Here is a 17,553-nt window from a genome sequence, read left to right on the forward strand (position 1 = left end):
GGCCCTTCCCGGCACCCGTCGCTTCAAGATGGCTGCCCCCAGGGCAGGCGAGGGCCGCCGGCGAAGTGCAGACCCCACATCCCTCCCCGCATGGAGCGCCGCGCGGAGTTCAGCAGGTGGAAGGCGCAGTGTCTGAGCAAGGCGGACCTCAGCCGGAAGGGCAGCGTGGACGAGGATGTGGCCGAGCTCGTGCAGCTCCTGAATGGGCGAGAACAGTTCTTTACCACCAGCTCCTGCGCGGGGCGCATCCTCCTCTTGGATGCGGTGAGCCTGCTCGGTGCCCTCCCGGCGGCGCCTGCCGGCTAGTGGGAACCCACCCCGTGCGACACCCCGGTGCAGACTGCTTTTGTGTGTCCTAGTGGGTGGTCTCGGTTTCCTTATCGGTGAAATTTAGAGGATGGATTAGACCAGGGCCTTAAAAACGTAGGTGTGTCTGTGAGTCACCTGGAGATCTTTGGAAAGTCCGGAGTCTGATCCTGTAGGTGTAGCGCGGGGCCTGCTAGTCCGCCATTCTCACAAACCCCAGAGTGACGCCGAAGCTGCTGGCCCGGGAGTGACCTGGCGGTGCAAGGGCTGAGGATGTGATTTTTCCGAAATCGAAGGGAACGTACACTCCAGCCTGGCCCAGCTGGCGGCTGCACCGCGGCCTGCGGGCCTGGGGGGGCGTGGCCGGGTTAAGGTGGTCCCGGAAGCGCAATGTCTATTATCTATCTGTCTGTCATCTATCTATCTATCTATCTATCTATCTATCTATCTATCTATCTATCTATCAATCATCTGTCTATCTAATCTATTTATCTAGTGTGAGATGCGAAGCCCTGAGACTGTGGCGTGATGCCCCGTAGATTCCAGCCTGGTTCTGGGAATTCCTGGCCGTGTGACTTGACACTTATCTAAGCTCACGCCCTCCCTGGGTCATGAAGTGAGGACAATAAAGAGCAGCGATCCCCAGCGACGGGCACACCGGCGTGCCACACTAATTTGTAAAGCATGCACGACCTGGCTGGTCAGGGGCACTGACCTCTTTTCCCGAGGTTGTTAAATACAAAAATGACAACAGCCAGCACAACAATAGCCGTCAGTCGGTGTGAATGAATCAAAACTACACCTGGTTGTTGCTTTTTCAGATTGGCAAAAAAATATAATTTGTGTGTGTGTGTGTGTGTGCTGCAGAATTTTAGTAATTAGTTTATGTGTGCCATGAGATGAAAAAGGTTGAAAATCGCTGGTGTAGAGAAAATGGGGTCATTAATTTAAAAATCACCACTTGGGGATTATTAATTTAAGAAAGCCTACAATATGTTATGTATTCACTGTACTTGTTATTTTTGTAAATGTATGATTACATTGGATTATGTTACTTTTCATTTTAGAATATAAATGGCTTTGAGGTTCAGAAACAAAACTGTTGCTGGCTCCTAGTTACACACAAGCCTTGTGTAAAAGATGATGTGGTAAGTTTTTATATGTAAATTTAAAGAAATCACACTTTTTAATTCGTGGTCACTTTAAATACAGTTGAAAAATAGAAAATTCAAGGTGATTTTTGTACATAATTATAATGACTGAATATTATTCATAAAGCCTAAACAGAATTCATTATGATGGTTTTTCTGAGTTGTGGGAGATAAAAGTAAAAATATGTATGCTAGCATTACTACGGCCGCTCAACACAACACATCCTCTTGGACATAGCAGAAAGTTCATGGACATCGGACACATATTGGATCCAAAGATTGAATTTTATTTGAGCTATTCTATAACTCAGTAACCTGGTACAAATCATAGAAGGAAAAGGGAGAAAGGGAGCCAGGAATAAGTCATTAACATTATCTATGTACTAGAGGCCCGGTGCATGGATTCATGCACTGGTGGGTCACTTGGTCTGGCCTGCACCCTCTCGCAATCCAGGACTCCTCAGATGTCGGATAGCCAGTTTCGGCCCAGTCCCCACAGGCCCAATCTAGACAGGAGGGAGCCCGATCCTGTGCGTTGAGCATCTGTCCCCTGATGGTCAGTGCACGTCATAGCAACCAGTCGTTTGGTTGCTTAAGCTTTATATATATACTAGAGGCCCAGTGCACAAAATTCGTGTGTGTGTGGGCGGGGGGAGTCCCCTTAGCCTGGCCTGTACTCTCTCGTAATACAGTACCGCTGGCTCCTAACTGCTCGCCTGCCTGATAGCCCCTAACCACTCTGCATGCCTGCTTGATCGCCCCTAACTGCCTCTGCCTGCCTGCTTGATCGCCCCTAACCACCTCTGCCTGCCTGTCTGATCTCCCCTAACCCCTTTGCCTGCCTGCCTGATACCCCTAACTGCTCCTCTGCTGGCCTAATCTCTCCTAATCACTCTCCCCTGCCAGCCTGATCACCCCTAATCACCTCTGCCTCGGCCCCCGCCACCGTGGCTTTGTCTGGAAGACGTCCAGTCTATCCGGTCTAATTAGCATATTACCCTTTTATTAGTATAGATAGATTACCATTATACTGATATAAATAAATTATACATTACCTGAATTGCTTCTTGAAAATCTTTGTATCATGCTGAATGATTTAGTTGCCTAAATTGAAATGTTTAAATGAGTTCATATAAGTTTGTATTAATCAGGCACGTACATTACTGGTTCAGGTGCTCAAATGTACATAGGTTGAATGAGTACCTATGGGTACTTATTCTCTTCTGCTACAGATTATCTTTGTGTCAGGAAAGTTAGCTACTAGCAACCCCAGCAGAAAAAGACTTCAGAAGATTCATGTACCATTCCTAAAGGACTCTGAGCCATCCCCCGAGATCAATTATTTTTGCCAATAGAATGGAATGCTAGCCTTGATCAGACCTAGGCACTTGGCATCTCTGATATTATGATAGTGGGAGTGATGAGTGACAGGGCCATTATTAACAGTCCCTTGTGAAAGAGGGAGGCTGCTGCCCAGGAATATTAGGCAAACAGAAATAACAACTGCCCTATATAAATTCTAGCTCAGACATAACAGTCCAACTTCTGTCTAACAAGTATTTTTTTTTATTATATATATTTTATTGATTTTTTACAGAGAGGAAGGGAGAGAGATAGAGAGTTAGAAACATTGATGAGAGAGAAACATCGACCAGCTGCCTCCTGCACATCTCCCACTGGGGATATGCCCGCAACCAAGGTACATGCCCTTTTGACCGGAATCGAACCCGGGACCCCTCAGTCCGCAGGCCGACGCTCTATCCACCGAGCCAAACCGGTTTCGGCGTCTAACAATTATTTAAACAGACCTTCTACTATAGTCTTTACATACCCTGTTCCTTAATGGAAAAATCTGTTATGGAATTAAATACAGTAATAGTTTACTTTTGTAAAACGTGGTTGGAAAGAATGACACAGGAGGTATATGGGAGAATTAGAAATCAAGTCTTTTAAAAGAATAAGCAGATTAATAAGTTTTTGGAGAAAGGACCAAGAAAGCCAAGTGAAAAGTTATTTTGGGAACAGGATGCTGGAGGAATCTAAAAGTCCCGGGGTTCAAAAGAAGAGGGTCATATATTTGTGTCTGATACTAACATTTTTTATTTAGATTGCAGCTCTGAACAAAGCGAATGGTGATGCCACTTTGAAATTCGAACCCCTTATTCTTCATGTGCAGTGTCGAGAGTTACAGGATGCACAGATTCTGGTAAAACTTTGTAATTATGCTTGAATTTATTGGTATGTGGGTAGACTTAATCTTAAGCCTTAAAACTTCTGCCAAAATTTAATGCAGTAGTTTAATCAAGTAGTTTTTAATTAACTATAGGTTTGGGGTTATATATGTTTCTGCAGTTTGTAGAGTTTAATGGTTTGTCTGATTAGTCAGGTTATCAGAATCTAACAACTTTATTTTTTTACAGCATTCGGTGGCAATAGATTCTGGTTTCAGGAACTCTGGCATAACAGTGGGAAAGAGAGGAAAGACTATGTTGGTAAGATACCTTTTGGCAAAAAGCAGTTCTTTGAGCATGAAGTGATCCAGGTTATTGAAATAACTTAGACTTGTACTTAGACTCCTGCCTTTAGTATCTCCTGACTCAGATCTTCTTGCCATTCCCTGTGTCAGAAACCTTCAGTGATTTATTTATTCCTACAGGGCAAAGCCCCAGAGATATTAGATGTACATTTGCAGTCTTATTTCATAGTACTGTATACTCCTCCACTTTTAACCTGATTCTCTGTGCCCTCCTCATCTTAAATAGCCCCAATTTAATAAGCACCATGATATCATGGAAAGAATCACAGATAGGGGATCTGAAGTCCTCTGCACAAATACTGGCTGGCCCCCGGCTATGCTAAATGAACTTGGGTAAGCTCCCTCAGGGCCCGAATTTTCTCAGCCATACCAGGGGTCCAGCAAACTACTGCCATAGGGCCAAGTCCAGCCCACAGGGGTGTCGGATCCCACTACACCAATCGGATGAATCACTGTCTAAGATTGCTTTTGTGTTACAGTGGTAAAATTGAGTAGTTATGCCAGATACTATATGGTCCACAAAGTTGAAAATGTTTACTATCTGTCCTTTCTCAGAAAAAGTTTGCTGATCCCTGGACTGGATAATCGTTAAGGCGCCTTCTAAGCTCCACATCCTCTCTTAGTCTTTTCCTGGCCAAGCTAGCCCCTGGTGAATTTGCCTTATTCTGATCTGCTGTGTATTTACTGATTGCATTTATTGTTTGGCAGGACATGTATTATTTGCTCTTGAACTGGTTTCAGATTGTTCTCCATTCTAGCTCCTTAGACTTTCCTATTTTCTATCCTGCTCACATCCATATTTCTTTCTCCCTTTCTCTTCCTCTCTTTCTAATATCAACAAAAAAAAATACATATATTTTAAATTTAGGGAAAAAAGAAGACTCCTGTAAAGCATGACTAACTAGAAAAGCAGTGCCCATAGTACTGGTTTGTGTCCCCATCTCATTCCCTGCTGCATCTGGTGACCTAGCAAGAACAGAGCCATTCTTCTACCTTCCTCTCCTTTGTCTTCCATATTCAATTAGTTACAAGTCCTATCACATCTGCCTTTTATTTCTCACACCTGAGTCCACCTCTCCAAGCCCTCTGTCATTGCCCCTACTTAAGCCCTCAGTGTCCCTCCCCTGTCTTTACAGTGGGCTCCTGACTGGTCTTCCTGCTGTCCATCTTCTTCAGTCCCTCCACCTAGTACTGTCAGAATCTCCCCTTTTGAAAAAGTGAGGGTCTCCAAATATTTCCCCTGATATTCAAGGCCTTTCCCAAACTACTTTCCATCTGGCTTGTTGATGCTCTTCTGCTAGCATACTTATATCCCAGCCAAATAAAAAATGTATCGTGCTCTGTCACGTCTCCATAACTGTAGATCAGTTGTTCCTCGCCCATTTTACATGTGGTAAAATTGAACTTATCCTTTAAAATCCCAACTCAAATGCCACCTTCCCATGAAACTGAGGCCTGTCTCATTTAGTTGTATCTCTTCTACATTTCTTGAATGGTTTGTGCGTGCACGTGGGCGGACATGTTTGTGTTTTCCCTGTCATAGCACCTATGTCGTGTTACAATTTTTGTTCACTTGTTTATCTCTTATTCCAAAGTGTAAGCTCTTAAAGAAACCATGTTATATTCATCTTGTATCTTCACATCTTGCATAGGGCCTACATTGCAGATGCTCAGTAAACTTTCATTGAATTTATTTTTATTCCTCATGATAGTTTTGGTGGTTGTTCTTAATCTATATCCAGTGTTTGGATTTGCTTGTAACGTGCTGACTATTTCATCAACAGGATTACTAAGGCTGGCCCTAAAGCATCGAGAAAGCAGCCACTTTGTGAGATAGAACGGGCATGGCTTATTCTTATAACCACACTCCGCTCAGGCAGCACTAAGAGGCTCTTTCAAATCCAGTCCATTTTGATTTTCCCTTGAAGCTTCTGTTGAGATTTCATTTATTTCTTTTCTTTAAATAGTCTATTAAAGCTTTCTAAGCTTCAGTGAAATTGAAACTGTTAAAGTTATTGGCTTATTTGATAGTATCTGCTTCTCTGAAAACAATGTGTAGAATGACTTTTTTTAGAAATGACTTTACATGAAGGGAAAATCTATTTAATCTCCTGTGATCCAACTGTGTTTAGCTAACTTATATCAAAGCACAAACCTAAATGCTGTAATGGAGCTAAACTATGTTTAAACACAACCCTAACTTGGGATTTTCTTTAGTTATCTTCAGTATCTCTAGCACATGAGTCATCATGTCTGAATTGCTTGTTCCTTGAAGGCTGTCCGGAGCACACATGGCTTAGAAGTTCCATTAAGCCATAAGGGAAAACTGATGGTGACAGAGGAATATATCGACTTCCTATTAGAGATAGCAAATCAAAAAATGGAGGAAAACAAGAAGAGAATTGAAAGGTACATTTATTAGATATTTTCATGTTATTTTTCTATGCCTAGATCATCTTTGAAAATACTAATATACACTGTCTTCAGTTTAGACTCCCAACTGCTTTTCTATTTATAGCCTTATCGTGAATAATAAAAAGATGATTAAAGTAGGCCAGACTGTAAAGGGTACTAAATGGGAGCATAAGCTACATGGAGGAGAATGGGACGACTGACTTCCAGCAATGGGTATAAGGGAGCTAAACATAATCACTCAGGTAGGAAAGCCCAGTAGCCATGGGGACCATAACTGATCAAGTTAAAAGCAACCATGGAAGAGGTGCACACTGCCCCTTGGTGTGATCCCCTGGAGATGACCTAACCCAGAATCTCCTTTTTAGGAGAATATAGACTGGTTAATTTTTAGCCTGATAAATATTTTACATCTCTGGTGAGTTTACTACCCATCTCTTATCATGGATTAGATCTAGCATTGCCAGAATTGTCCTAGTAGTAAGGATTATGGCTATTAGTTCACATCTTTATACTTCTCCTGTTCTTAAATTTCACTCAGGATGAATACAATTTTTACAGTGCTTTCTTTTTTCAAAGAATGGTTTTTATATACAGAAGTGACTCTTATGTTGCCTTTCTTATATAAAAACTGGAGGGCCAGTGCATGAAATTCATGTACTTGGGGGGGGGGGGGGGGCATCCCTCAGCCCGGCCTGTGCCCTCTCACAATCCAGGAGCCCTCAGGGGATGTCTGACTGACGGCTTAGGCCTGCTTTTGGCTGAGCAGCACTCCCGCTGTGGGAGTGCACTGACCACCAGGGGGCAGCTCCGGCATTGAGTGTCTGCCCCCTGGTGGTCAGTGCGTGTCATAGCAACTGGTCGTTCCACAGTTCAGTCGATTTGCATATTAGCCTTTTATTATCTATATATACTAAACCCTACTATGCAAATAGACCAAACAGCAGAACAGCCAAACAACCAGTCACTATGACATACGCTGACCACCAGGAGGCGCACGAACCATGGCGGGCATTGTCAGGCGGCAGAGAGTAGAACATGGCAGGCATCAGCCACGGTGGGATGGTGGAGCAGGTGAGCGGGGGTGTCAGACCAAGGCAGGGCGCTGGTCACTGTCATTGGGCGAGCCTTTGCTGGTTACTGAAAATTATTTGCTCCCGTGCACCGCAGTCCCACCTGGCACTTGCACCTGCTGCCAACACTGACCCCACTCACACCCACTGCCAGCACCTGACGCCGGCCCCGATCACTTGGTGCCATCAGTGGGTGCAAGCGGCGGCTGCCTGCCCCAATAGCCCCTTAGGGCTTTTCCACCTCCCCCTGCTCCTGAGGGGCAATCAAGGCAGCAGCCACCACTCACACCTGCTGCTGGCGCTGGCCCCAATCACTCCACATCATCAGCTGGTACCAACGGCTGGCGCCGTCAGTGGGTGGGAGCGGGGCTGCCAGCAGACAGGGGACTGGGGGCTGCAGCAGGAGGGGCCGGGCGGGGGCGCAGAGGATGGGCCGAAACCTGCCCCTGTGCCCACCTCAACCTCACAGCCCACAGTTCCTTTCAAGGTGCACAAATTTGTGCACTGGGCTCCTAGTATAGGATAATACCACTGACCTACCATCAACAAGATGTGCATCTCTGAGTTACTCAGGCTGGTGTTGGCTGACTTGGTATCATTTATAATTTCCTTTTCCCCTTCTCCCCACTTCTCTTGGCCACCTCTTAATCAGTCAATCTCTACCCAAGTAACTCTTGAATCATTATCTCTCCCCATCTGCCACTTTCTTCATTCAAGACCATTGCAATATTCACTTGTCTCATTGTAGAATGCTTCCAGTGTGTTTCTCTGCTAAGCGATTCTCCATATCACCATCAGAATCCCATCTGTAAAATACAAAGCAATTCTATTGCTTAACTTGCCTGCTTAAGTTTTTTTTTTTAATACCTAGAATTTTTTTTTGAAGCAGCTAAGGCTGGAAGTGCTGATGGCGGCAGTCTTGTGGTGGAAAGAGGTAGATTTTTTCTCTGGAGGTAGAACTGAGTTCAGATCCAGATTCTACCACAACTTACTCAACTCCCTTGGCTTTGTCTTTCTTATATCTAACTAGGGGAAAATACTTATCTTAAAGAACAATTGTAGTATATATTCAATAGCATACCTATAATGATTAGTCCTGGCCCTGTCGTGTCATGGATTCTCCAGATCCAATAGCCCTTATTCAATGACACATGAAGAGAGTAAACCAATAATCACATCAGTATCACCATCCAGGCTTTCTCAACCAGGGCTCCTTATTTGAACAACAAGATTCACAAAATTATTCAAGTGACTATTTCTCAGTTCTCCCAACAACGGTACTTGTCCCATTCTCCATACATTGGAGAGAAATTAATTATTCTATACAGTGGATGTCTCAAGGCATTAAGCTTAATTTCTAACAGAACTGTGGCTGAGAAAAGGCTAGAGGTTACCTGGCCACAAAATGCTTTGAACAAACATTCTAAATAAAGTAATAATTTCAAGTAAGCAACTGAAGAGTACCCTGTCATCCCACCAGACTGTAGTGTTTGAAATCTATGTAGGTACTTATTGGCACCATTCCAAACACTTACCACATCCATTCGATAGTATTCCGGTGAGGTTGTTGCTAAAGCATAGGAGGTAGCAAATCAGTTTTTCTGTTTCCTTACTTGAATTTCAACAAGATTATAAATATAGCCCAAGATCAAGTAACTATATTAGTACACCTGGTGAAGTTAATTGAGCCATGTTCACCAGCTATAAAATCAAATTATGCTTTAAATCCATTGACTCAAAGATATGTTTTGAGATTATACTGTGCATGCTGCTATCAAGAGAGCCATGCTCATCACGTAAAATCAGTGAAAAATTAAAGAAGGGTAAAAAGTGTCTTAAGATACTGATTAGAAGATTACAAGTGAATTCAGAAAGGCTGTACAAATTAGGGAGCTCCTTTGGGAACAGCTGTACTTTCAACCAAATGCAGAGAAAAAGTTACTCTTCTGATGTTGAAAAGAGAAAAAAATAATAAATACTGGAGGTAATGAGTTCTGCAATCAGACATCGAGTACTAAATTTGGTTTGTCATAGGACCAAAGTTTCACAATTAAAATAGCTATAATAAGAGAATTTTTTAAAGTCAAGATCCAAATGAGTAATATTTCATCAACAAGAAATTTTCTGCCAATGTGAAAAATGAAAGCCAAAGGCTAAAATATTTTTAATAGATAAAAGGTCTTGTTTGTGAAAACTAATTTCCAAGCCCCTTTTATTGGGAAAAGTAAGATAATTTTGTACATAATGATTTCTAGGTGAAAAATGTAAAGTTTGAAGATCTACTTACCAATTACCAGAGGAAGGCTGTCTTTGATTCAGTTTATAAGAGACAGGACTGACGTGGGTCAGATGAAACCACCATTTGGCTATAAGCACAGTGAAAATAGCCATGTTCTTTTTACCAGCTATGTAATAAGAAAAATAAATGTTCAATAAACTATAGAATAAAAGGGCTGAATATATTAGCATATAATGTGGTTGGTAAAAATGAAGTAAATTGGAGAGAAGTAAATAAGTCTATTTTAGTGGTTGGGTGTTCTTTATTATTATTTTTAACTTTTTGTGGTTAAATATACATAACAAAATTTACCATATTAACCGTTTTAGTGTATAGTTCAGTGCCATTAAGTATGTTCAAATTGTTATGTAACCACCTATCACCACTATCCATCTCCAGAACCTTTACATCATCCCAAATTGAATCTCAGTACCCATCCTGTATAATAAAAGCCTAATATGCTAAGTGTCCAACCATTTGTTTGACCAGTCACTGTGATGCGCACTGACCACCAGGGGGCAAATGCTCCAACCAGTAGTTTAGCTTGCTGCTGGGATCCAGTGAATAGGGACTGGGTGAGATGGGCCAGACACGCCCTGGAGCCCTCCTGCATTCCCTCCCCAGCTCCGATTGTGCACCCCTGGGGTCCTTCAGCCTGGCCTGCACCCGCTCACAATTCAGGACCCCTCGGGGGATATCAGAGAGCCAGTGTCAGCGGACACCCAATCCCTGCAGGCCAGGCCGAGGGACCCCACCAGTGCACGAATCCATGCACCAGGCCTCTAGTTAAACAATAATTCCCCATTCTCCAAGCTCCCAGCCCCTATTAATCACTATTCTATTTTTACTCTCTGAATTTTAAATACTTCATATAAATGGAATTAAAATTTTTTCCCTTTTGTGTCTGCCTTATTTCACTTAGCAAAATGTCTTCAAGGTTCATCCATGTTGTAGCATATGTCAGAATTGCATTTGTTTTTAAGGCTGAATAATACTCCATTGTATTTATATACCATATTTTATTTATCGATTAATCTGTCAATGAAAAATCAGATTTTTCTTTTTTCTGTTCACCATTGTGAATAATACTGCTATGAACATGGGTGTATAAATATCTGTTTGAGTCCCTGCTCTTGAATCTTTTGGTGTATACCCAGAAGTGGAATTGCTGGATCATATGGTAATTTTACATTTAATTTTTTTTAAGAACCACCATACTGTTTCCCACAGGAACTGTACCATTTTACATTCCCACCAGCAATGAGCAAGGGTTCCCTTTTCTCAACATCCTTACAACATATGTTGTCTTTTTGTATGTGTGTGTTGTTTGTGTGTGTGTATGTGTGTGTGTTTAATAATGACCATTCTGACAGGTGAGTTGATACCTCATTTTGGTTTTGATTTGTATTTTTCTGGTGACTAGTGATATTGAGCTTTTTTTCATATACCAGTTGGTAAGAATTTCTATTATATCCTTTCTTTTCTGCGTCCCTTTCTTAGCTTCCTTCTGGATTTTTCTTACTATTCTACCTATTGGTAAAATATTGTTGTACTCTAGGATTCTCTCCCTTGGCCCATAGCTTCAGCTACTTCCCTGTATACTGATGGGTCTTCCAAATCTTCCCCAAGTCATAGGCCCATATACCCAATAATTTTTTGAAGATATGTAACTAAAATATCCTATCAGTCTTTCCTTAATCCCTTTCTTAGCCTAGTCTCAACCCCAAAGCAATTTCTTTGGTTCAGATTCATATTATCATTTAGCAGTATCATTACAGTTTATGCCTCAGTGAAAAAAGAAATATGAATCATATTGACTTGCAATTATTTAATTACATATATACCTTCTTTTTCCACTACATGGTCACACTGAAGATAGGACTGCCTTCTCCCTCACAACCAACTGCACATGCATGCATGCACAAACACACACACACACACACACACACACACATACACACACACACACACGCGCGCACAAAAATGTCTCTATATCTTATCCTAAAACCTTACATAGTGCCTGGCTCATGGTAGAAACTCAATAAGTATTTATAGAATTAATCATAAACAATAAAGGAATTTAAAAGTTAACACATATAGAGTTCCCCAAAAGCAAGGACAGTTTCATAAGAATAGTGGTTAATAGATGTTTGTAAAACTTAGTTAAGTGATTTTTTTCCATCCGTGTGCTACTTTTAAGGCTTCAAAGCCTTAGGATGATCATTCTGGAACACATGAAAGGTGGCTGAGACATAGGGGGAGCAGGCTCTGGCTACATGGTCCAGATAAAAGAAACAGGACCCTGAGTAACAAGCTGAATGGGCGTGATACTGCAGAATATCAACCCAAACAGATTAGATATGGCAGAAGAGAAGGAGGAGTCAGGATAGCAGATGTCATAGACTCCCCAGAGTTGCTAGTCTTTTTTTTTTTAATTTTTTTAAAATTGATTTCAGAGAGTAAGGGGAAGGGAGAGAGAAATAGAAGCATCAATGATGAGAGAGAATCATTGATTGGCTGCCTCCTGCACACCCGACCCTGGGGATCAAGCCCGCAACCCAGGCATGTGCCCTTGACCAGAATAGAACCTGGTACCCTTCAGTCCGCAGGCCAACGCTCTGTCCACCTAGCAAAAACAGCTAGGGAGGGCACTAGTCTTATTTTTAAAAGTGGAACTAAAGCAGGTAAATAAACAACTTGTACATTTCCCTGTATACTTAAGATCAAAAGGTAAATAATGTAAAGTGAAAAAATATATATTTTCTATTCTGATAATTTTTTCCCTCGATATCCTCTCCCCTTCTGTATGGCAAACTCCTGCCATAATTCCACTCCCGTCACCCAGCCAGCTTTGCATTCGCCCTTGCAATCAAATTGGGTTTTCCCAAAGAGCTTTTCATGATCTCACTTGGAGTAAAGTGCCCCCAGTGTGCTCCCACTTTAATTTATCTTTCTCATGGTGTGTTGGACGTGTCCTTACAGCTCTGCAGCTCCCGTTAGACCCTGCCCTCCTTAACTCTGTTTCCAGCACCTGAGACAGGCCTTTGCATACATGTTTTTAAATAAAAATGCTAGAGCTTAGTTAAAATCTAAATGTATAATATATGAAAATAGCCTTCTTTGTTACTTATGAATAATGGAAGCCTAAAATGGTATGAAATTGTGCCTAGATTTTATTAAAATTTCCTTCCTATTTCAGAAGTCAAAGAAATATCAGCTTTTTATTGTAAGTGGTCCTATAATTGATCTGAAAGACAAGGATTCATTTTCACAGTGCTGGCCTGAAAAGTTCTCTAATGAAGAGAACTGAGTACAAGTTGCCCTGTGGCATGATAATCTTGACTGCAGAGGTAGAAAATCTGAGGACAATTTGATTTTCTTTTCAGGAGAGAAAAGAAACAGTTGCCTGAGTATACATTTCTTTTTACACTCCAAGCTCTTTTTGTTGCCTGTGAGAGCTGAGGAAATTACACTTTGAGAAGTGAACTTTAGAATGCTGTGTAGAGGGTCATAGAATGAGTGGAGAGCATGCAATTGAAAAACAAATTTCTGACTTAATGTGTAAGATAGTTTCCCAAAAGACTTTTTGAAAGTTCCCTTAAAAAAGGAAAAGGAGAAAGTATTTGAAGTTTTTATTCTTGGCTTTTAGCACAAAAGTATCTTTGTTCCATTTACCAGTTGTTTTGTGGTACCTGAAGGATGTAGCTTTGAATTCTTAGGTTCTTTAGTGGAAGATTAAAGTAAAGCATTTGTTCCTCTTTAATTCCTTTTTTTATGTGTGATAGACAAGATATTTTACGCAAGCCATTAATTCTCTGTGGTCATAAAAGAGCAATTTAATCTTATCTATAATTTTATAGGAATAGAATATAGTCAAGAAAAAAAACCAACAACAAAAAATATGGTTGCCTGAGTCGAACGTTACAGGGTTGGGTGGAGAATGATAGAAGATGAAGTTGCATATCATGGATAGCCTCTTATGATCAGCAAGGATGATTCTCACCATTTTGTGGCATGCTTGCATTTGTGTTTTAGATTAAATGAGTCATTCTGTTGGGTCATTATATTAAGCCATTCTAAATAGGCAGTTTGGAAGATGAGACGAAAACCAGCCATTGAAGTCACCCAGGATGATGGTCAGACCTAGAGAGATCAAACCAAGTGTAGAAGTTTTCATAAACATAAGGGACTGAACAGAATTTTGGTAGGTGACCTAAGGGGCAGATGCAGGAGTTTAGTCTGGCAAAGTTTTGTTGAGCCTTTTGAATTCTGACCTTGTCTCAACTCTGTGGTGGTGGAGTCAGCAGCCTCCACTTGAAAGGAATGCAGGGCAAATGGTGTGTTTGTGGGAGAGCCAAGTTTCAGTTCAGTAAGATGTACAGGATGCATTTAATGAAGAGGTTACCATGGAACAGAGTCTACAGAATTGTATGTCAGTTAATATTTTTCAAAGCCTTTTGCTTGTAACTCTTACTGTACAGTTTTTCCTTTTATTATACCTCCACCACTGAGATTGATTTACTCATTGAAGTAATATCTATGAGCACCTATTACGCCAGGCTTAGTGCTAGATATCAAAGTGTAGAGTGTTGAGTATGTTAAGTTCTTGAAATATGGACAGGATGTGTAGCACTCATGTTAGGTATAATTAGAATTGTGTGGAGTATTTGGGAATAGGTGGATATCCTAGTTTTTTTAGGGAAATTTCAGAGCCTTTGCAAGTAGAACTAAGCCTGTTCATTGAATTAAAGAAAGAAGAAAATTGGTCCAAATAGCAATCTATTCTGTAGATGTCAAAAACTTCCTGTCATAGTCTCCCATTAAAATAGGACACATAAGCATGACAAGATCCCTACGATGGATTTCTCATTTGCGATGAGAGAACAAGGGAGGTCTCAACCTCCCAGGCTTTCTAATTTGGGACCTAGGCTAATAAGTTACCTTTTTTGAAAGGTATTTATTCACTTATTTGGCATATTTTTGCTGAGTGTATCAGCATTGTACTGTATGCTAAGAATATAACAGAAAACAAGATAGATGGGGAGTCTTGGTCTCATGGAGTTTATCATCTATAAAAATAGTCATTATAGAGAACTTATTCTGTGCCAGGCATTGTGCTAGGTACTTCCATGTATCCTCTATAACCTCTGACAACCCTTCTAGATACAGGGTAATGTCCAATTTTATAAATGAAAAAATCGGGACCAGGGAGGTTGGAATTAGTCAGCCTCAGCATTCCCAGGACAAGCTGGTGTGAAGCACATGCAGCACACCTGCCACCTCGATGCCTCCCACAGATGCTGAAGGCCACTGTCAGGCAGCATCTTGTCAGGTGTTAATGTGGGAGCAGAAAAGAAACAAAGCCCAATTTTCAGGGAGAAAACAGTACATCGGATGACAAAATTAACACTAAAACTCCGGTAGAAAAATGAGTAAAGGAAAAGAACAATTCACATTAAAAAAATAATAATTCAAATAGCTAATGCAAAACATTCAATTTCACTTGCCAACAAATAAATGAGAATTGAAATAATGAGCCATAGCCAGTTTGGCTCAGTGGATAGAGTGTAAGCCTGCAGACTGGGTTCAATTCCGGTCAAGGGCACATGCCTGGATTGAGGGCTCGATCCCCAGTGTGGGGTGTGCAGGAGGCAGCCAATCAATGATTCTCTCTCATCATTGATGTTTCTATTTCTCTCCCTCTCTGAAACCAATAAAAATATATTTTAAAAAAAGAAATAATGAGATACTGTTATCACCTATTCAAGTAAAACATGTATTTTTATGATAATATTCAGTATATGAGTGAAGTGGTCTCTCAGGTATTAATATTAGAAGCATACTAAGTAGCCATTCTGGAAAACAGTATTTTTCAAGAACCTTAAAATGTTTATACCTTTAATCATGTAGTTACATTTCTAGGTGTCTGTCCTCAGGGAAGAGCTAGAAATTCAGATCACATTGTTTTCAAAAATGTTTGTCACATTGTTTGTATTAGGGAAAATTTGAAAATAAATTACAACCAATGTAGATGACATAATGTTATACTATCATTAAAAAGCATTATTTTATAGCTCATTTGATTGATATAGAAAATGTTTTCAAGAAACTTTAAAAAACAGTATAAAACTATATGTAATACCACAATTGTATAAAAGACTGTAGGTATATGTGTACATGTATAAATACATTAATTCAGAATACATTAATAAACTAGAAAGAATAAAAATATTAAGAATCACTATTTGTATTTATAACTGCACATTATTTCCAAATTCTCTAAAATGAGTTTCTATTACATGTATGATTTTTTTTATAAAGAAAAAAATTGTTTTTACCTTCTTTGTTTGACAGGTATATGTGGAATAGAACATGAGGTAGAATAGAAATTGTCAAAAAGTGATTCCAGCCCTACCTCGTTTGCTCAGTGGATAGAGAGAACACTGGCCTGCGGACTTAAGGGTCCCAGGTTCAATTCCAGTCAAGGGCGTATGCCCGGGTTGCGGGCTTGATCCCCAGTATGGGGCATGCAGGAGGCAACCAATCAATATTTCTCTCTCATCATTGATTCTTCTACCTCTCCCTTCCTCTCTGAAATCAATAAAAATATATTTTTTTAAAAAAGAAGTGATTCCAACTCAATTTTCAAGACTGTTCTTAGAAAAAACATATTCTGTTCCCTAATTAAACAATAATAAAAGCAAAAATCATCATATTTCTTTGACTCGTTTTATATTAAGGTTAATATGAGATCAAATTTATATAATTTAAGTTCTAGGTGTATTTCAGTGATCCAGTTTCAAAACACTGATGTAACAGTAGTACTTATGTCTTTATAGGCTTTACAACTGCCTACAACATGCTTTGGAAAGAGAAAGTATTACTGACTTATATCCCAAAGAGAAAATCATCAAGAAAAGTAATCCATATTCTCATAAGAAAAAAAGAAACCGAGAAAAAGCAGATGGCAAATGTGTTACTGAAGACAATGATAAAGAATTTGAAAATGATGATGATCCTGGAGTCAATGTAACTATCTTCCCTGAAGATTACTGAAATTTGGTTCTACAGTGTCTTTGGTGGAATAATGTTTCTAATAATTGTTACAAAGCTGCTCTTTGTAAGAGTATTTTAGTTTATTGAGTGTATCAGACATTCAGAAAAGCAAAATTTAATTTTTCTCTATATTTTCTCTATATTTAGAGGCATCTTATAAACATAGATGCCTTTTTAAAATAGCTATGTATAGTATTTGTTCATTAAGTACCATCTTTTAAATCACTGAAATTCATTACAAAAATAAAATTATGATTGTTAATACATCTCCTCTTTTAAGTTTTAATTTATACTTCTGTAAAACAACTATCATACCCTTTCAAGAGAACCTGAACATTAGGAATATTTGAATAAAAATTATAGCAATGTTTAACTTATTTTTAACATTTATTGCACCTCAGAATCATCTGTAGATTATGAAAAAATACAGAAAGGAACTGAGAATCTCCAGGGACAGTTGGCATGTGTATTTTTTTTAAAGCTCTCAAGTGCTTTAATTGTCAACTACAGGCTGACAACCCCGTGAGCATTCCCAGCTTTCTGTTCAAGCCATCTCATCCATTCCATCAGCCTTCACTTCTGAAGCACTCCCAGCTCTCCGGCCTGCCCAGACTCTTATGCCCGGCTAACTGCTGAGCCCCTTCAGTAGAGCTGTTACTTGATGGAAGTTTTTGTTCCTTTCCTGGTTCTTTGGCTAGAGAGAGCAGGCCTTTATTGACTTTTTCTTCTTTTTTCTGAGCC

At 40.2% G+C, this 17,553-nt stretch overlaps 1 protein-coding gene across 1 annotated transcript; it reads left to right on the forward strand.

Annotated features, from left to right (window-relative positions):
* Window positions 1-23: 23 nt before the first annotated feature.
* Window positions 24-17,061, forward strand: TYW3 (tRNA-yW synthesizing protein 3 homolog). Its single transcript, XM_070403379.1, has 6 exons — window positions 24-264; window positions 1,374-1,454; window positions 3,565-3,663; window positions 3,878-3,949; window positions 6,269-6,402; window positions 16,596-17,061. Exons 1-6 carry the CDS (start codon window positions 91-93, stop codon window positions 16,810-16,812), a joined length of 777 nt encoding a protein of 258 aa, XP_070259480.1. The 5' UTR covers window positions 24-90; the 3' UTR covers window positions 16,813-17,061.
* Window positions 17,062-17,553: the final 492 nt, after the last annotated feature.

This window comes from Myotis yumanensis, unplaced genomic scaffold (genome assembly GCF_028538775.1).
Source record: "Myotis yumanensis isolate MYYU_CA2020_CCGP unplaced genomic scaffold, mMyoYum1.0.hap1 SCAF_2, whole genome shotgun sequence".
Classification (NCBI taxonomy): Eukaryota; Metazoa; Chordata; class Mammalia; order Chiroptera; family Vespertilionidae; genus Myotis; species Myotis yumanensis.